A 20,371-nucleotide genomic window follows, 5' to 3' on the forward strand; every position below is an offset into this window, starting at 1 on the left:
TCCTACTGCATCGAAGGCATTAGAGGTGAATGAATCAGATGAAAAGGCAGACAGCCACTGGGGAAAGCTCTTGGCTGACAGAAGCCCTGAATCGCTGGCACAGAAGGAACAAGAAGTTAAGAGGCAGAGCGTGGTGGTACAGCACAGAGCCAGGGCTGCTCCCCCAGCACAGCCACAGCTCTGTGTGTTCCCCTCCACATCCTTAACAGAACACAGACAGTTTTGCACAAGTGGTAACAAATGAGCCCATCCTCACACCCACCCCAGGCAGGGACTGAAGCATCGTCACTGTGGCTGCTTTTGGAGCTGAACAGACACAAAAGGTTGGCTGGGCACTGCCGGGGCTGCTGGCACAGTGAGGATCCAACATCCGCCTGGCTCCAGCCCTGCAGCCATACAGCCCCACTGGCAAACACTCCTTTTGGGGCCCGGAAGAAAGCACAGAGCTGTCCAAGGGAAAGCTATGGGGACTCTTCTCCAGCCTTTCCCTGCATAACACCAGGAATAAACATGTATTAGGACAGGAAAATGAGAAGGAGGTTCCTGTGCTGCCTCGGTGCTGTCACAATCCCTAGCAGAGCGGTGCAGAATGGAGGGGATGGGCAGGTGGATGGCTGGGGAACTGAAAGCAAAATTCAGGCCATCAGAATGATGCGACAGCTTAAAACAAGCCCAGCCCATCAGCCAGTTTGGGAGCCTGAGTATGAGCGTGTGCCATATGCTGGACCTCTCAGGATCAAGTTCTAAGTGAAAAAAAGCTTCAAAAGAGCAATAAGCCATCAGTGCCACAGCCTGCTCTTACTATCATGATGATACAGATTTCTGCCAGTGCAGAAGGAGCAGGAGCACATCTCCCCTCTGAGCCATGAGTCACATCGCTGCTCAGGTGGACCCTTCTCTGTCCATTCCCCAGCCAAGAGCACTGTGGGCTGCATACTGCCTCACCCGGCCCCCCAGCTCCTCATATGGGAAGAAAGGTGATGGGACACAGCTCGTGCCTGGGCCAGGGGGAGGCTTTTATCTCCCTGTAGTGACCCTCACACACTGAACTCTGGGCTACAAAGGAGCTTTTATGCTTTTATGGCACTGACTTGGTTTCCTATCAGCACTGATGGGTGGCAAAAGGTTATCAGTGTTTTGCATCTTGCAAAACTGGGAAATATCAATTTCCTGCAGACATCAAGGCTCGGAGTAAAAAAACCCCACACTGTATCACCTACATGCACAGCTCTTACATATGCACACAGCAACTGGCCACACAGAAGAGCTACTGTTCAAAAGTCATGCAACAGTATACCCAGGTTATGCAACTGTGTTCTCATCCCTATTTCTTGCTGTACTAGCATGCATTTTCTCTCACAATTGTTTTTCTTCTTAGTGGACTCAGAGATCTACAACCCACAGGTCTCCAAAACTCCCCTTATTTTAGTTCTGTACTTCTGCCATTAGTGGGCGAAGCAGAGTTCATTGTTATTACTGAAAAAACACTACCAGGCTGGTGGACTCGAGCTGGGTGGCTGCCTGCCTTCTTCCATAAGAGAAATCACCAGCAGCAATCAAACACCAGAAACACAATCTCACCAATAACCAGCAGTCCCATTCCAACTCTCAACACTGCAAATTCTTCCTATGAAGCTTCTCTATTTCTGTTCCCTTTGCCATTCCCTCTTTCCTTTCTTCCTTTTCCCCTGCTTGCCTGCACATCCCCAGTATTCCTTCCACTTTGGGAGAAGCCAAAGGCAGACTGCTCCCAAAGCAATGGGAATGAAACACTGGAAATGAAGCTGTTTGTGGCACTCTGCCCTTGGTATCCTGCAACATTTCAGCTGTAGAAAGCAGCAGACCGACCAGCTTTTCCAGTGCTGGTGACGATGGCAGGGAGACACCCAGTGGTTGTGTGCAGTGCAAGCCATCACCCTGCACAATCCCACCACTCCGTGTCCTCTCAGGTGGCAGAAAGGATCTCTTTGGGGTGTAAAAGCCAGCACACCCCCAGGGCTGGTGCAAACAGCTCACCTGGGTAAACTGGGGCAGAACATCACTGGTTCTCTGGGTGTCACACATAGCTGTGACCCAAGGATCAGCTCCAAGGTGCTACAGCAGTGACACAGGTGGGGCTGCAGGGAGGCGCAGGTGGGTATTCTGTAGGTCTGGAGTCTCCTCTTTGTGGATACATCACAGATGGAAACAGTGACACTATGCTACACTAATAAGAGAGAAGCTAGAATTATTTATCAATATAATATAGAAATGATACAGTGCTTAACAAAGCTTGATTGTAAACAAGGATGCCATGTAACAAGATTTGAGATGGCTGGATACACTGGATTTCTTACTGCATGAAGGGCAGGGTAAACCCTCACACATTGGAGCTCCTCCCATTGAGTCATGCAGTTCAGAGCGGACCCCTTCGCTTTCTAAACTGCTTGAACCACAGAGGTAGGGAGCTGGATCCACTCCTAATGCCATGCTTGGTCAGTAGTTTATGCCTAAAGGGATTATAGGTACACAAAGGCATGATCTTAGCAAAGCTAACAAAGCCTAAAGCAAACTAGTGGTCACTTACTGAGGACCTGTGTTGGCAAGGCGTCTTGATGAACATGTAAGGCACAACCTCCAGGGAAACCCTCCTCCAGAGCAAATCTTGTCATGCTGCCATGCAGGAAAGCACAGGAGCACTTGGGGCCCTCACTATTTGTGTGGTCAGAGGATGGATTTGTGGTCGTATGTTGTTTTTAGCCATGAGCCCACTGGCTCTCTGCTGTTGAAGCAGGTATCTGCCACCAGTTTGAGACAGACCTGTGGCCATGAACTTGCCTTAGCCCAAGTGCTACTAGTGCTGTTGCTCACAGTCTTCCTGTGCAAGGGCCGAGGGAGGGAGCTGGGGGAAGAAGCGCGTGTATGGGGGGAGCACACCGCCACAATCAGCACCTGCTGGGATTTTTCCACTCTCCGATAGCTCAGCACTCACTACAGCATCCCGGCCATAAAAACGTGCAGTCCATCAGCTTTGTTTCTACTCCACGCTCCTGCAGAGAAAGCTGCATTTTAATAAACATCCTCATAGTTAGAAACAGACTGCTTCAAAGGGCTCTGCAAACATAACACAGCCCTGGCATCACCGGGAGGCAGGCAGAGCGGTGTTTGTACAGATGGGGCGGTGGGCAGGGAAGGCGGCGTGCTGGGGGTCTGGGCGGGGGGCTCTGATCAGAGGCTCGTTAGCTCACATCCACCTGCTCCCACTGCGTCGCAAGGCCCGGGTCCAACACCCTGCAGGAGCCTCAGTGACCGCGTGCTGCTGCACTGGCTCTCTGCGCAACTGCCGCAGGGCTGCGAGCGGGGCAGAGCCGGGGGTGCGCAGGATAGCAAAGCGGCATCCCGTGAGCGTTAGAAACAAAAGAAAACAACAGGAAACGTGACCCGGCGGCAAAGCTGTACCTGAGTCGGTGGAACCCGGTCCCCACGCTGGAGCCGAGCACTCGCCCAGTGCCTCCTCTGGCAAGGAAGTGAATGCGCGCCGGGCACGGTGCAGCCCGCAGCGCTAGGACACTTGCACCGCGCGGGCCGCGAACCGCGAGACTCAGAGTTACGGGGCGGCAACGGCACCGCTGCGCCACCGCTAAAAGCTCCGGGCTCGGAGCTCGCGGCCTCTTTCCGTGCCTCCCCGCTCCGGGCGCAGCGCCACCCGCGGCCGGGCTGCAGGGCTGGAACCTCCGCTCAGCCCAGTCTGAGTCACAGCCCGCACGGCTCCAGCACGAAGGAACGGCGTTCGCTTCTCCGAATGTTCGTTTTCCTTAATTACCTTTTGCTGATGCTCTGTAGGTTCCCCCCGCCCGCCCCCAACCTCCCAGCAGTCCCTGGGCTGCAAAGATTTACCGGTCGTTGTACCCACACGGAGAACACGGAGTGAAGCTGCCTTCCAACAGGCCCAATAGGGACCTTCAGCACTCACAGCCCACCGTTACTTTGGTAACTTCACAACGGTTAGAAACCCGATCCAATTTATTTCATACGAGACGCTATTATCAAAATAGTGATCGGCGCAATAAAGTGACTGGCTGTATAAATAACCCACTGCCAGAACCACGAGGGAACGTTTCTCCATCGCCTCCTGCTGTCACCCAATCATGGACCTCTTCCTCCCCCTGAGCCGCACCTCGTCCAGCCGTTTGATCACCGGGCCGGATTTCTTAGATGCAGCTGCATAGCTCTGCAGCAGAGCCTGAAACACGGTTTCTGTATCGGGGTGGGTACTAAGGAAGGCCTTTTCCAGCACATACAGATCGACCCCTTTATCCTCGGGGAGACCCGAAATAAAGCTGAGCCCAAAGTCGATCAGCACCAAGTCCAGCTGCTCCGCAGGCGGCCGCAGCAGCACGTTGGACGTCGTGAGGTCCCCGTGGATGAGGTCCTCGTCGTGCATCCTGGCCAGCAGCTGCCCCATCCTCTCTGCCAGGCCGAGCAGGCTGCTGGCATCGCCACCGCTGCGCTGCACGGCGTAGATGTGATCCTGAACAGCGATGGCGCCCACGATGTCTTCTAGATAGATGCAGTTGGACACGGAATCCACGAAGTAAACCGCGGGAGCCGGGATCCCTGTTTCAAAACACAACGCACCGAACTCACGCTGCCCTCAGGCCGACGGCAGCCTCCGGCTCCGCGTTACCCCCGCTCCCGGCAGCGCCCACCTGCCCGCCTGCAGCGCAGCAGGGATCGCGCCTCCTGCGCCGCGCGCCGCCGGCCGAGCCGCTCCTCCAGCGCGGGGTGTCGGTACAACTTGGGGATGCGGAGCTTGGCCACGGCCGGCCGGCCCAGGAAACTGCCCCGGTAAACGCGCGCCTCGGCGCCCTGCTGCACCAGCTGCAGCCCCGGCAGCGGCGGCGGCACCTCGCCCGCCCCAGGGCCATCCGCGCCCGTCCCGGCCCCGTCCTCCGCCCCGGCCGTGCCCGCGCTGTCCGCCGCCGCCATTACTGCGCCCCGCCGCCACACTGCGCACGCGCGTCGCTCGCCGCTTCGGCAATCTTCGGTGGCCGCCGCCGGAAAACGCCGAGCTCGGCGCTCCCCCGCCCGCAGCAGGATCCGCCGCGGCGCCTCAACCGGGGGAACGGCCGTCCCGGTACGGCTTCGTGGCACAACGAGCACCCATTGCTTTGCAGGTAGCACAACTTGTGCTCCGAGAGACCGTGTGAATAAAACGCCCATTGCCGCGGCACGCCTGGCGATGCCACAAGTCCATTTTGTCCTTGTTTTCTCCTCCACGACGTTTGTTTCTCCTTCAGAATATTGATATTTGGTCACCACTTTCCGTGCTCGTTGCTCACACGGTGGGATCCTGCTTAGCAAATATTGACACTGCTTCAGCCCGTTCCTAAACAACATTCCCGAGCCGTCCCCGATGCGGGTGAGCCGTCCCGCTGCTGTCCTCACCCTGCAGGATCCCACCTGCTGGGCCAAGGCAGCAGATGTGTTGCTGCAGTGTTTACAGCTTGCCAGAGCCGCGAGCAGCCAAAGAAATGAGGTTTTCTTGGCATTTTGGGCATGTTTTATCTGATCTCTCCTGCACAGCCCCAACAGACACGTACACAAGCTGTGAGATGCCCTCCATTCATTATGTTGGTGACCTCGCCAACCTTCTCCCATGCTGGGGTTAAGGAGAGGTTCTGCACCAGGGCAGGACTCTCCTCTTGCACTGCTGTTTTCATTGTGATCCTGAGGGCTTTCTCAGCTCCTGCCCTCAGGACAGAGAGCAGTTCCAGAGATCAGAGCCATGCAAAGCTGGCTGCAGACACCTGGCTGTGGCACCAACACCAGGCACATCGGGCTGCACATACTTGTGACTCAGGCCGGGTGTTTTGTTATTCAGCTGCAAAGCAGGAACGCACCCTCAGTGCCCTGACATCCAGCAGCCAAGAGCATGATAAGGATCAGATGGAGAAATGGCACTGCCAAGACACACAACCTCGAGATGAGGAGGAGAGCGTCTCAGCAGAGAGCGAAGCTGGAAACATGAGACAGGAGCAGCCGTGTGGCCAAGGGTATGCTGGGCCCCCCTGGATCCAACCCTCCCAGCCCTTCCTGGCCCCTCTCACATGCAGCTCCAGAACCACAGCAGCAGCCCTCAGCGGGCCCTCAATGCCCATGAACTACAAACATTACAATGAGAAGCACGGTATCTTAAAACCCACAAGGAAAGGTGTTTTTTTTTTACCAAAGTAATCCTCGCTATCCATCATGGCAGTTTTTCATGGTGTGGTTTCAGAGCACCATAACGCACAGTGCCGATGCTGCAGCTGGATTTCTGCACATACTGATCTCATCTTTTTGGACGCCTTTTGCAAACATACCATAAAACTCTGCTGTGCTCCCCAGGACCTCACCTCCCTGCTGCCTTTGCTAATAATGTTTATAGCCCTGCCAGAGAACAGGAAGCCTCCAGAAGATGTCAGGGGTGGTTTTATGCTGGCAGATAAACAGATGCTGAGTGACCAAGGAGAAAATGTAATTTCTTCCTTCTCACGCTGAGTTCATCGGAGGAGTGCAGTTAAACATGCAGGAGTTGTTCGGGCAGGTTGTAGATCATGGAGCCAGGATGTGTTAACCCAGTGGATGCTGAGGACTGCAGGGTCTGGGGGAAGAGAGAAAACTGCAGGCCTCCAATCTGAGCTATGATTTCAGAGCTATTTAAGCTGCTTTAATAGGAATTGCAAATCTCCTCGTGGAGTCCCTTCAGTGAACACCGCTGGTTTCTGTAGGCTGGTGTTCATGTTTGAAGCCATTCTTCACTGAGCGTATGATCCCCGTGCAGCTGTCAGACTGCACGAGACACACCACTGCAGATGAGGTATTTCTGCATGCCGTATTCCCGCTGCAATTAGAGTATATGAATGGGAAGCACTTCTTTATGATGATTTGAAACGCTTTTAATATTCACCGTGGCTTTGAGAAGAAATGAGAGCTGAGCCCCATGAGAGTTGATCAAACTGCTGCCCATACTGACAGTCCGGGGTGAAAGGGTGCACGTGACCCAGTATGGCCCATCTTACACAACTCAAAACTATGAACTGGAGCAAAAAAAAAAGAGTACTGTGGGTCTCCAGGACAGAGACATGGCATGCATTCCTTCAACAAGATGGAACAAAGATTCCTGACATGTTTCTCTAAATTCCTCATGAAGTTACTATGTGGAATGGCCGCTGTGAAGCTCTTCTAACAACACCACGTGTTTTTCGCTCCTTACCCAACCTGTTTGCTTCTGGCTGTGTCAGAGGGCCGTGCCTGCACTGCGTCCACAGGTGCAGTGATGGCAGATGCAGCTGAGCTGGTACTGTGCAAAAAGCTTTGGCAGCGTGGGCTCACAGCGTGCCGGCACCATTAGAACCGTGTGACGAAACAAATCGTTTCCTGTGGTCACAAACCAGCTCATCCCCACTCATCCTCCAGCACAGTCGCTGCTGCGTAGCTCTGTGAGGTCTCAGAGCCCGTGACAGCACATTGCCCTGCTCTGCTCCCCACGCTCATTAGGTGACAGCAGGCTTATGAGCGTTGCACGCACATCACAGCACACACACATACTTGACCACATCACAACACACCCAGTGACTACGGGCTGTGTGAACAGCACCAAGGGAGAATGTTTCCATTGCGTTAAAGAGTTTCCCTCTTCTAGGCATATAAAGCTTTGTAAAGTCCTCGTTTTACAAACAGGAATTTGTATGATATGAATTTAGCCTCAGATTCAGAAAACAAACCCTGCCTCCAAGCGCAAGTCCCATTGCCTTGCATGCAGTAGGAAGAATTCTGTTCCAAGGAACAGAAAGAGGACGTTAATTGCAAGAAAGTTGAACACCAGATCACTAATGGAGCACTGTGCTGCTGGAAGGAGACAAGCTCAGGAGATGCAGCCTTTCTTTTCAACAGAAGAGAAAGGTAAGAGTTCAGAGTCAGCCGTGCTGCTCTTTTTTAGCTTTGAAATGGTCTGCCCTTTCCTAGTAGCCATTTTTTTGGGCTTTCCAACCCAGAAACTTAAAAGTTCGATCAGACTCCCCATCTCCTGAGGGCTGTCTAAAGGCCTTCCAGTGCGGAGGAGCAAAGCTCTGCACGGCAGAGTGGGGAGATGAGATTCCTGCTGCTGTGCAAACGAGACCGGGACAGCGGGACCGGTACAGCGCTGTCATTCCGTCTGCCAGCGCCCCGTCCCGGTTTTAGATCGCTGAGACGCACGCGTGCAGCTCGCGTCGGTAAAAGATCCCCAGCAGCACCGGCCCGGGAGAAGGAGCCCAACGGCCGCCGCGCGCCCCCCGCTGCTCCGCTCCGAGCCGGGACCCCCCAGTCCTCCCCAAGGCCCGTGCGGGGGCAGGGCGGGAGCGACGTGGCGCTGCTCGGCCCCGCTCCGGCCGCCGGACCCCGCTCCGCTCCGCCCCGCTCCGCGCCCGGGGTTCGGCCGCCGCGCCATGGGTGAGTGGTGCGGGCCGCGCTGGGGAGGGGGCGGCGGGCGGAGAGTCCCGCGGCGGGCGGCGGCCGTTCCCCGGGAGGAGGGGAAGTTTTCAGCTTTGCGACCTTTCCCGAGCGCTCAGGCTGCATCTCCCTCCCTCTCTCTCTCTCCCGCCCAAGTTTCCCATTTCTTTTTTAGCACTTCCAGCCCCGGTTTCCTGTGACACGGCCCCTAAAGCCGTGCCGGGAGCGCGGGCGGGGACGAGGGGGCCGTGCGGCGGCGGGGAGTCGGAGCGCATCCCCGGGCATCGCGTTGCGGCAGGGCCGGCACCGCACCGCAGTGTCCGCGGTGCTTTGGGGCAGCTCGGGCTCAGCCCGGTACCGCGCACCGCCCCGTCCTGCAGCTCAAGGCATCGCCCGGCCCAGCCCTGTGTGGCACCCGCCGAACTTTCTGTCCCGGTGAGCTCTGAGTCCCCGGGGTACCTCGACTGTTGCAGAGTTGACCGTACAAAGTTGGATCCCGACCAGCGTTCATGGCCTGCCCACTAAGTTAGCTGCAGCGTCTGATCGAATCAGCGCTGGTATTTACAGCGGGGCTGAATGGATCTAAGCAAGCTGATGGCTTGGAACGAGTGGTTTGCTCACTTCATGCAAATACTTCTGTTCTCACTGAGCAAATATTTTTTCTGGTTATCTGCGTGATACGTGTACAAGGAGCAATGCAAACAGGGCAGGTAGTCACACAGAGCATAGCGGGAGGGACAGGCGTGGGGCTGGAGGGGCACAAGGAACACAAAGGAAACGGGGATATGGAACAAATAGCAATACAAACATGGCCATCCCTGAGAAATAAGCTTTATCGCCGGCTGTGACTGTGTGCTGAATAGAGACACTTCCTATTAAACACAGCTTGTGGGGGGGAAAAAGCCCATAGGCAACAGTGAGGGAAGTTTTCCATGGTCTGGTGGATGTGTCCACATTCTTTCCACACATGGTCTGCTGAAGCAGTGAGTATTTCTAATTAAACAAAGCCAATGTGTGAATACAGATAGTATTACATGCTGGAAACCAGTCTATTACAGCACAAACTTGCACGTCAATGTACTCTACCTGTACCTTCAGAGAAAAAGGTCACTGTCAGTGCTTTTGGCCCAGGATCCTCATGGCAGCAGGGCTCTGCGTGTGCTCCCCCCTGCCGTGCTGAGCAATGTGACTCATGGCTCGCACATACTTGCCCTTTCATCCTCTCCACAGGGTGAGATACATGTGCAGCAAGCACCTTGTTTTTGTAGGGTTTGTTAGGGGCGGGTTGGTCACTTTGGGTTTGGTTTGGTTTGCTTTTGCCGCTGTTTTTTTTTCTTATTTTAAGTAAGCTTAAATGCTTACAAATGTTGCATGCTCAGCTGAATGAGAAAGGCAAGGTCAAGGAATCGTCCCTTGTGTTTGGGGCAGACAACAGGGAGCTCTGCAGGTCGTGAAGACATCCTGCAGACCCGGATCAGCCTGAGAAAGTTTGCCTCTTTGGGGGATTGTGAGCACCGAGCCCTGGTGAAGGAGAGGTGAGGAAATCAGGTTCATTCCCACAAAGTAATGCCAGAAGTGCAAGATTAGATAGGAGACTCAAAACTCTTGTGAGCAGCACTTTCATTTACATCATTCATTCACCCCCATTTATTTCCTACAAGTCAGGTTTTTTTCCATACTCCTTTGATTTCTCTCGACTCCACCAAAGCTGCCCGAATTCACTCACTCGTGCTCAGGGTACACACAGCACTCAGGAGCCAGGCAGGAGCTGAGGGTTGTGCTCCTGACAGCAGAAGGCTTTCTCCCTGTTGTTTCCCTCTTACACATCAAGAAATACAGTTTCAAGCCCCATCACCACCTTAGCAAAGTTTGGCAAAGAGTTCCTACCTCCCTCTGCCTCATCCCAGCATTTGTTCCTCCCTGAGCTGTGAGCAGCAGCCATCAGCCTTCCACTGAACTGCCGAGCAGTGAAGCAGTTAATGCTGCTATTTTCTTTACAAAAAAACCTTTTTTTTTTCTTTTTTTTTCTTTTTTTTTAAGTTTCCTTATATTTCCAACTGAGGTTGAAGTGCATGTGGCATTCATCAGCTCTCACTGCAGGCTTTGCATTCCTGCTCTCTTTACCTTGCAGTCCTGAGGTCTGAAGATTTTATTTTTAGTGAGATATTAGAGCCCGGAGTTGTTACTGGGCTGCAGTTCAGAGGGAATCTGCACACTGGAGTAGTTCTTCTGGCCACATAATCACATAATAAATAGAGCCCTACCTCTAGAATACCCCTTCACTGATGAGGCAATGTTAAAGTGAAAACTCCTGCCATGGTTGCTGCCATCCATACATTATCTGAAAGACACAGAGGAAGGAAAAGAGATGAAAGGTTGTTAACAACTTACCAACTTGGCCAACTATTTCTCCCTTTGCCTGGGCTCAGGTAGGGGAATGGAACAAAAGACGGTGGTTCGTGAAGCCTTAAGTCTAGTGCTGCCCCCTGTGGATCCTCGGGCTGTTCAGTAACTTCGTATTTCTGTGATAAATTCTTCAACACAATAAAGTTCAGAAGCAACAGCTTCTGTGTGTGAACATAGGATGCAGGGACTGCTTGGCAAAGAGCAGGGCCTTCTTGGATGATCTCAGGGGAAAATGCATTGCATGAAGGGCACTGGGCACTGGCACCTGTACTGTCCAGAAACAAGAATTGTGCAGAGCTTGAAGGAGGAATTAGGTATGAAACTGGAGGATAAGAGAGAATGAGCCAGGGCAGTTCTGTCCCAGTGACTGACCTGTGGAATTCCCCACTGGTAAGGGATGCTTCTTTTCCTACAGGTGTTCTAAGCTGCAAATCACGTTCTTAAAGTTTATAATGGTTATGCAGAGCAAGTTAAAACCCAGCGAGTAGAAGCTGCATTCCCTGCCCAGAACAGTTCTTGTAACCAGAACCAAGAAATAGAGACCTCGGAGGGTCCTGTGTACAGCACAGAGAAGCAAAGCACTGTCTGCCACTTAAATATAAGTCTTAACAACAAAACTGTTAATACAGCCCTATTTTTACAGTTCTGAACCCAAATGAGTGCCATTGCAATCCATGGCAATGTGTGCAGGCTTGGTGAATGGTGAGAGTGTGTGCACATGCCTTTGCACATGACCTATGAATTGAGGGGGAATTCATCATTGTAGCTTTGTAGGTAGAAAACTGTGTGTGTCCTGGAAGAGCTTTTTGCAGACTGTACATGCTGATAGCTTTCTGCTAGAGCCAGAAAACTGAACCTCACTTTGCTTGCTTGTTTTCCAGGTCGTGCACTGCTGGTCCTCCTGTTGTCTGCAACAGTCTCTCTCCTGGGCGGGCTGATATTTGGATACGAGCTGGGGATTATCTCTGGAGCACTGCTGCAGCTGCAGGCAGACTTCAGCCTTGGCTGCTTCAAGCAGGAGGTTCTTGTGAGCTCCCTCCTGGTTGGAGCTTTCCTTGCCTCTCTGATCGGGGGAATCCTCATTGACCGCCATGGACGGAGGAGAGCAATTCTGGTCAGCAGTGTGGTCCTGTTATTTGGCAGCCTTATTCTCACACTGACGAGGTCGTTTATTGGGCTGGTCATTGGGCGCATAACAGTGGGCTTTGCCATCTCCTTCTCATCCATGGCCTGCTGCATCTATGTCTCAGAGATGGTGGCTGCACATCAGCGAGGGCTGCTGGTGTCTCTGTATGAAGCAGGCATCACTGTAGGCATCCTGTTGTCCTATGCACTGAATTACGCCTTTGCAGATATGCAGGAGGGATGGAGGTACATGTTTGGACTGGCCATGGCCCCAGCAGCCATGCAGTTCCTGAGCATCCTCTTTCTCCCAGTGAACCCTGTTAAACTAAACACGTGGGACTTGGACTGCCAGAAGGGTCTCATTCAATTGCAGACTGCTGAGGACAGAGAGGCAGCAAAGCGGGAGCCCTATAAGGAGAAGCACTACTCATTTCTTGATCTTTTCAGGACCAGAGACAACATGAGGAGACGAACGCTGGTGGGGCTGGGCCTGGTGCTCTTCCAGCAGTTCACTGGGCAGCCCAATGTGCTGGGCTATGCCTCCAAAATCTTCCACTCGGTGGGATTCCAGAGCAACTCGTCTGCCATCCTGGCCTCTGTCGGGCTGGGGGCAATCAAGGTAGTGGCCACGCTGGTGGCGATGGCCTTTGCAGACAAAGCTGGCCGCAGAGCGCTGCTCCTTGCTGGCGGCGTGGTGATGGCCATCTCTGTCACCACCATTGGCCTCACCAGCTGCATCACCCCACTGGCCATGGCCAGGGACTGCACAGCCGCTGCACAGCCCAACGTGTCCCACAGCCTCCCCCAGCACCCCCTGGTGCCCCCGTCCTCCCACATTCCATCAGACTTAGGAGAAGGCAACGGGCAGACAGGCCCTGGTTCTGCTGCCACCAAAAGCTTCACAAAAGCTCTTGCCAGTGCTCAGAGCAGTGAGGTTGTTACTCGTTCTTCCCACACTCAGAAAATGGGCTTGGCGGGGCAGTCCGAAAAAGAGACGGAGGAAAGCACAGACCCTCCTTTCGGCAGTGCTCCCCTGACAGAACATATGGTTTTAAATTGGATTACGCTGCTGAGCATGATGGCTTTTGTGAGCGCATTCTCCATTGGATTTGGACCAAGTAAGTATGGTGTTTATATATCCTTGCACTAACCCAGAGAATAAAACTGGGGCTGATCTTTATAGTCTGCTTGAAACATTCATTATGCATCGGCTTTACCAGGCAGCTGAGTGTCTGGAAACTGGAAATGTATCCCCGTCAGCCTACTGAATCATTTCCTGGTCTTGCAGCTCTGTCTGCTGTGTGGCTGGGACAGCATCATGGTCACCTTCTCTTCCATGCTATCACTACCCTTGTAATGTTCTCTTTTTCCTGTCTCGTTCATTGCAAAATTGGAGTGTCCCACAAGCACTGCCTCGTGCTCACAGCATCCTGATAAGAAGGAACATAGAGGGGCTCCTCCAGAAAGACAGCAGCAGAGCTGGAAGTGGAATCTCCTAGAAAGTTTCTTGCTATCAGTTGGACATTTTCTGAAATCATTTTGCATCGGATGAGAATGGAGATTAGTTCTTGCTTCCACTTGAGTTCTAGTGTTTTCCGGCACTTCTTGTTTTAAATGCTTTGATGGGAGAAAACAGTGTCTAACCGAAGGAAAAACATAAGTGCACAGCAAGTCCCATGAGTTTGGCAGCGCCTCCATAAATCATTTCAAGCAAAACAACCCTAGGATAGGAGAGATTGCTCTAAGTTACGTACTGCTTTCAGCTCTGATTTTCACCCAAATACAATCTCTCTACTTCTTTCACCATTCTTTACAAGGAGCATGTCCTGATAGCAGATAGATCATTTTCCCCCCTTTTGCTCAGTGGCCAGGTTCCCACTCTGCTTTCTACACACTGGGCCTGCCCGTCGCTATCTCATCCTCTGCAGAGTGCTGACCACAGGAGCTTCAGAGTGCTCTGCTGTGAGCTGGCTCTGAGATCGATGACCAGCAGCAGTGGGTGCTGAGATCTTCCTTCCCCATTTCCCAAATACATTTCTTAAACCATACAACTGTTTTCCTAACCTGTGCAGTGACCTGGCTGGTCCTCAGTGAGATCTACCCGGCTGGAATACGAGGAAGAGCCTTCGCCTTCTGCAACAGCTTTAACTGGGCGGCCAATTTGCTGATCAGCCTCTCCTTCCTGGACCTCATTGGTAAGTGTCCATCCCCGTCCCTCCATGTCCCACAGATGGGTTAGATATGACTTCCCTTTGACAGACCCTTCATTTGAATCTTTCTGCAGATGCCATTGGTTTCTCGTGGATGTTTCTTCTCTATGGGCTGATGGGAGTGATGGCTGTTATATTCATTTATTTCTTTGTTCCGGAAACAAAAGGACAGTCCTTAGAGGAGATAGACCAGCAGTTCTCCAGGAAATGGTATGTGTGCTGTTGTGCCAATCCAAGTGCTGGTTTTGGGTGTTTTCCACCAGCATTACCCAAGGTCCATAGCACCAGGCAGCCCTGGCCTGGTCAGTGCTACTGAGAGCATCACAGAGGCACAGCCGGGCTGTGTGAGCAGCACTGTGCTGCTGGAGGCTGATGGTGGTGCTGGGAGGAAGAGGGCTGAAAGCAGAGCTTATGGGCCAGGAGAGAGCAGGATGGAGTGTGGTATAGTCAGGGCCAGACTGCAGGAGGGAACAAAGCTCTGGTCCTTTCCTCTGGGATCCTGGACTCCTCTTTGTCCTTTGAGGAAGAGACATCTCTCAGTGTAACTCAGACCATGGAGGGAGGTTCTGCAGCTGTGGTAAGGATGGGCAGGAGGTGGCTGGGAGGGGTGGCTCTGAATCCAGTCCTTTCTCAGCCTGGTGTGAGCAGCTGCACCCCCAGCTGACCCCCAGCATTACCCCCAGGCTGCGGGAAGGGAGCGGCTGCAAGCAGAAGCGTGCGAGAGGAGCGAGCTGTGCACACAGGCTGTACCAGCGAGTGGAACGTGCCAGCAGTGCCTGACAGCAGTGTTGTCCTGCAGAGCGGAACTGACCTTGGGACATTGCTCCTTACAACCTGTGACCTCTGTGCAGAGACAGCTCTCCCTGCAGTGCCTTAGATCTTGGGACACGCTGACAGCTGTCCCTTGTGTCCTTGGAGAGTTGCTGGTCCCATGCAGGGAGCGTGTCCTTCCTCTGGCATCTTTTATTGTTCACGGTTTGTATCTGCTATCATTTAAGAGATGAATGGTTTTGTACGCAGGAATAAAACACAATTTTTTGCTGACACCACTTTCCACCCATGCCGTTCATTTCTGAGCAAGATATATTATATTCCACTGCTTTGAAGTACTTGGTGCTTTCCAGAGGGGTCAGGATTACAGGGCAATGCACCAGGCACTCAGCAGCATTCATTGTTGCTACCACCCTTTATAATGTCTGTGCAAGGGCCTGCACTCTGAGCAGGAGCTGATGCCCCAGCAGCTCACCCACCTCATCTCACGTGGTCCCTGCCCACAGACACGTAGAAGCACACTGTGGATATTAAGATGCTTGCTTTTGTGCACAGAGAATGCTCCATATTCACAACCAAGGTTTGCACGTACAAAAATACTGCAATATTCTGATACCTCCTGTGGTTTTTCTATCTCTTACAATTGTACATTCTTTGATAAACCTTGTGAGCCCTGCCACCTCTCCTCCTGACACAAACATTACCCCACTCACTCCCAAAAGCTTGTGAGAGAGAAGTGGCACCTTGCTGACCAGCCAGCTCTGCCTCTTCCAAACCCCTCAGGAACCACATCCCAAAGCTTAACATGCTCCCCTGAAAATGGAGCTCCTTGGGCACCAGCAACCACCATGCTGGGCCACCTGGTTGGCATAATGGTGACACATAGGATGTGTCTTAGGCTGTCCATTGCCACGTGGTTGTGTCACCCAAAGCCCTGCCTCAAAGAGAGCTCACGAAGATGACCCTCTGCTCTCAGCTGCAGCTCAGTGCTTGACCTCTGCAGCCGGCCATCGGGGCTCGATGGGACATTGTGCAGTGGCATTGGTGCGTATGCTGTCACCGCAAGGCACACAGGGATACCTGCAAAACATAAAATACGCGCTCTCTTCCCCTTACTCCATTCCAAACCCCACGCACACCGAGCCCTATCAGCGATAACCCTGGTTTATCGGGAGCCAGAGGCAGTGTTACCCTAGGAGCTGCAGCCGGCCTTGCCTGCTGCTCCGGAGCCGCAGCTGCAGGGCGGTCCGCCGCCGCCAGGGGCCATCCCGAACCCGCGGAACGAGCCGGGCTGAGCCGGGCGGTTCGGGGCGCTGCCTGCACCGCCTGCCGCTGCCGGAGCATCGGGGTGCGGGGATGCTCGCAGCTGGGAAGCAGAACCGAAGCTGCCCGCTCTGTCGCAGTGCTGGTGGCACTGAAAGTGGCAAAAAGCAGACGGGAGTGCTCAAATGGGAAGCGGGAGGGAAGTCAGGGGGTGCAGAAATTCAGGCCCGTGCCCCCCTGGAGGCTGTGTTCAGTGCACAGTGAGACCAGCGGGGAAATCTATGGGGCAGCTGCAATAAAAAAGATGGGATCGCCACACGTGCTGCCGGCAGACCCACGGGAGCCCTGTTCAGCCACCAAACAAAGGTAAAATTGGGAGGCGTTCCCATTTCTATCCAGAAGCTTACCAAAATAAAACAATGGCAAGTTTTCTAATTGCCCTGACTGACAGCTGCAGTATAGCAGGGATGGTGGTGACCTGAGTGCCTTAATCGAGCTGTAGATGTCCCTGTCTGTTGCAGGGGAGCTGGACCAGAGGGCCACAAAAGGTCCTTTCCAACCTGAATGATTCTATGAGCTGCCCATTGAATAGTTAATGGCTGTCAGTACAGAGCTCTTGAGATTACAGATCCCAGCGTCCAACAACGTAGATAGAACAAGGTCTGTGTTACTGACCCTGACTGGGATAAAGTGCAATGATCAGAAAATATGAAATAAGATTAGAGAAGTTGAATTTCAGGTCGGGTGGTAATAGTGGAAGATTGCAGCTATCTGCACATGGGTTTGCTCAGGGATCCATTGAGAAAAGTACTTTCGGGATCCAGCAGTGCTGGAAGCTGCTGCTGTGGGTCTGTGCAGGCGCTGTGCACAGGACCTGCTCACAAGGTGTTTGTGGGAGGGCTGCTCCCTGCTGATGACCACAGCACTGCCGGTTTAGTGCTGGAGCGGGAGGGAGCACAGCAAATAAATCCAGTGAGTGGCTCTGCAATTTTAAGGAAAGGAACTATGAAAAAATAAGGTGATAAGTCAATAGTAACAACAGAGCTTGAAAGAGCAGACAGAGAGCAAGGAGCCTGCGAGCAGTCTGGCGGCGATTAAAAAATACTCTATTAAAGCCCAAGTAAAACATGTGCCACGGCTCAAAGAGAACTAAGAGGTCCTAAAAAACACGCTGCCCGCCTCGCTGGGAAGGTTAAGGAGGTTTCACATGGAGAAGGTCAGCATTTAAAAAGTGAAAAGGTTTCCCACATGAGGAGAACAGGAAAAACCATCAAACACAGCAAGTAAAGTGTGGACAGAAAATTAAAAGAGCTAAAAAAGGGTATGAGGATCTCAGTGCAGGAAATATGTTTTAAAAAGCTGAGAACCTGGATGGGGAGATTGTTTAATGGCAAAGGAAAATGCAGGAAACCTGGGAGGACAAGGCAGGATGAGGAGCTCAGGGACTTTGTGGGGGTCCTCAGTGCTGGGGTGTGTGGGAGATCCCCACAACTATGGATCAAAACATTGGTGAGAGCTGTTCCTGTACCGCAGGCTCAAAGTGCTGGGTTTAATGGGCACTTTCTGAGGACAAATGAGAGCTTCTTTTTCAACAATGGAGTTTCCCAAAAGATCTCTGTTGGATCTGCTTTTGTTCAACATCTTCATTTGTGGCATTGGAAGGGGAATGGACATCAACACCTCCATGTTTGTGGGTGATACCAAGCTCTTCTGGAAATGTTTTACCAGAAGAACCTTGCAAAATTGAGTGGGCAAAAAACGTGGTTGAGGATCTTGAATTGTAGACAAACACAAACATATGGCAGCACACAAAACTTGAACACCTGGTGCAGACCACGGGATGGTGGTTGAAGTTCAGGAAGAGTCCTGGGGGACATCACTAACCACCCTAGTGTCACCTACACCCAGTGAGAGCCAGGGCTGTGCCAGAGGGACAGGGCCACGTGAGATGGATGTGCCAAGGAGGGCTGCAGACTGATGCAGAGGCTACTGGGGTCTGGGAGAGCTCAGGGTGGGCTGGGTGAGCCTCCTCCATCACCCAACTGGACAAAAATGTGCCTGCTCTAAATGAGTGGCCCATTAGAGCAGCAGCAGTCCGCCTTCTCCTCTTCCCTCCCCTGAGGCCGGGACCTCATAAGACTGGAGGATACAGAAATGCTTGGGGCAGTGATAAATCTCCTTTAGTGAGCTTTTATTTCCTTTTCTTTCACAATATTTTCTTTAGTTTCCTAGCCAAATTTTTTCTAAGGAAAGATTTCTGACTTCCTTTGAGCCACAGCTCAACATCTGTCCACATTGGGGGCTGAAGTAATACACTGTTAAGGGGTTTTGATGTCAAGCCCAAAACCCCACCAGGGATTTATGCAGCTCTCCCCTTTCCTCCCTCCTCCTCTTCAAACGGCCTTTCATTTGCTCTCACTAATTGTGCTGTCATGCCTTTCTTTCCCCCTGGTGGTGCAGACAGCCCTTCGTGCAGACAGGTTTTGGTGACAGATGCCTGTGCCATGAGCTCTTTTGTGAGGTGGGCGCATTGCACTAGCATTAAGCTGTGCTGAAACGGTGCAGGCACCCATCCAGTGTGAGGACGGATGGGAAAAGGTCTTCCCTGCCCTTGGAGGAGCTGTTGAGGAATAGAACTGGTCTGCCAGCCCAACCACAGGCACCGCTGGCTCCTCAAAGTCAGAGGGTGATTGGGTAGGAAGGGACCTTAAAGATCATGGAGCTCCAACCCCCTGCTGTGGGCTGGCTGCACCCCACCAGCTCAAGCTGCCCAGGGCCCCATGCGGCCTGGCCTTGCACACCCCAGGAATGGGGCACCCACAGCAGTGTGGGCAATGAGGACAGGGGCTGTACTGCTGAGCAGAGCAAAGCTCAAATAAACACAGTGTGTGGGTGAGGATTGGTGATTCCACTGACCCGTGTGAGATTGTGAAAGAGGACTCAGAGCTGTGCACCTCATGGGTCAACCTGCTCACGTGGAAGCCTCTCTCAGACCTGGCCAGCATCAGGGGAATGACACTGCTGAGCAGCTGAAGGCATCAGGGATACAACCAGAAGTAAACCCTGAATTTACCCAAAGATTTCTTTGTGCCCTGGGAAGTTGCTGTCATTGCAGGAAGGCAGGTAGAACAAGTGGGGGAATGCACTTCTGAAGTTCACAGGTGGTTTTCTTGTGTTTTAAATGCCTGTGGATGAAGCTACCTAAGAGACAGGAGGACTCCATCTGCCCCAGAACCTGCAGACAGATGGGCGCAGGGGGGCTCAGCACAACACTGCTGCAGGAGGTTTGAGAGAAGTTACAGTGCTCTGCCAAAGAGTGAGCTTCTAAAAAGCAATGGCAGCTGCACCTACACTTGCCCACTTGTCTGTGCTTCTGCGATCTGCCGTGGCCAAAAATGGGTTGTTCCCATTCCAAAAATGGTGGGTTCCAGCCAAACTTCAGAAACTTGGTGATGTGAAGTTTGAGGGGCAGCAGTGCAGCCCCAGAGCCCTGGCTGTGGTAATGGGATGGGGGTGCCTGAGCAGGGAATGCGGGGCAGCATCCCGCAGTGCTCTGTGCACCTGAGGGCAGTGAGCTCAAGGACCACATCCTGCTCTGTCTGCGTGGGGGGATGTAGGGCTGGATGAGGGAGGCCAGGATGCATGAAACACGATAACTGGAAAAAATACAAACCAGAGGTTGGGCTGTGTAATGCGCTACAGATCCAGCAAAACAACCAGAGCTGAACAGAATAACGTTCCTCCCATTAGAACAAAGGTACTGCCTCGATGCAGGGAGAAAGAACCTGGCAGAACTCTGTGCTGAGCTGTGGTTCTTTGGCTTGTACCTCCCCCAGCACAGGCTGCACACCCCAAAATCCCACTATCCTCACAGGGATGAGATTCCTTGGGCTGGGAGTTAGACCCGGATCATAGCACTGGGCTGTGCAGAAACCAGTTCTATGCCCCAACCTGAATGGGACCCAATCAGCCCCAGAATAAGCAGGAATGATGCAATTACCTTTTTCATGGAGCTCTTCCAGCTGTGTCCAGGTACTTCAGAACTACTGGGATGTGCTCACTCCACTGTGAATCCTTCTCCCCTTATTGTAGGAGCAGGAACAGCATGGAGCTGGCGGCGGCCAGGAGCCATTTCCCCCCAG

General features: G+C 52.9%; 2 protein-coding genes across 3 annotated transcripts; one reads left to right on the top strand and one right to left on the bottom strand.

The window, feature by feature from the left end:
* Positions 1-3,866: 3,866 nt before the first annotated feature.
* TP53RK (TP53 regulating kinase) lies at positions 3,867-5,202 on the bottom strand. Its single transcript, XM_072350579.1, has 2 exons — positions 4,689-5,202; positions 3,867-4,596 (listed from the first exon to the last, which is right to left on the bottom strand). The coding sequence occupies exons 1-2, from the start codon at positions 5,200-5,202 to the stop codon at positions 4,118-4,120; spliced, it is 993 nt and encodes a 330-aa protein (XP_072206680.1). The 3' UTR covers positions 3,867-4,117.
* A 2,599-nt stretch (positions 5,203-7,801) lies between these two features.
* SLC2A10 (solute carrier family 2 member 10) lies at positions 7,802-15,299 on the top strand. Of its 2 annotated transcripts, none has more exons than XM_072350590.1 (5): positions 7,802-7,926; positions 11,742-13,103; positions 14,058-14,180; positions 14,270-14,405; positions 14,879-15,299. In XM_072350590.1, the coding sequence occupies exons 1-5, from the start codon at positions 7,857-7,859 to the stop codon at positions 14,973-14,975; spliced, it is 1,788 nt and encodes a 595-aa protein (XP_072206691.1). In that variant the 5' UTR covers positions 7,802-7,856; the 3' UTR covers positions 14,976-15,299. The 2 variants fall into 2 exon arrangements, with proteins under 2 accessions (XP_072206691.1, XP_072206692.1); XM_072350591.1 differs by lacking the exon at positions 7,802-7,926 and adding an exon at positions 8,224-8,454.
* Positions 15,300-20,371: the final 5,072 nt, after the last annotated feature.

This window comes from Excalfactoria chinensis, chromosome 15 (genome assembly GCF_039878825.1).
Source record: "Excalfactoria chinensis isolate bCotChi1 chromosome 15, bCotChi1.hap2, whole genome shotgun sequence".
Taxonomy (NCBI): Eukaryota; Metazoa; Chordata; class Aves; order Galliformes; family Phasianidae; genus Excalfactoria; species Excalfactoria chinensis.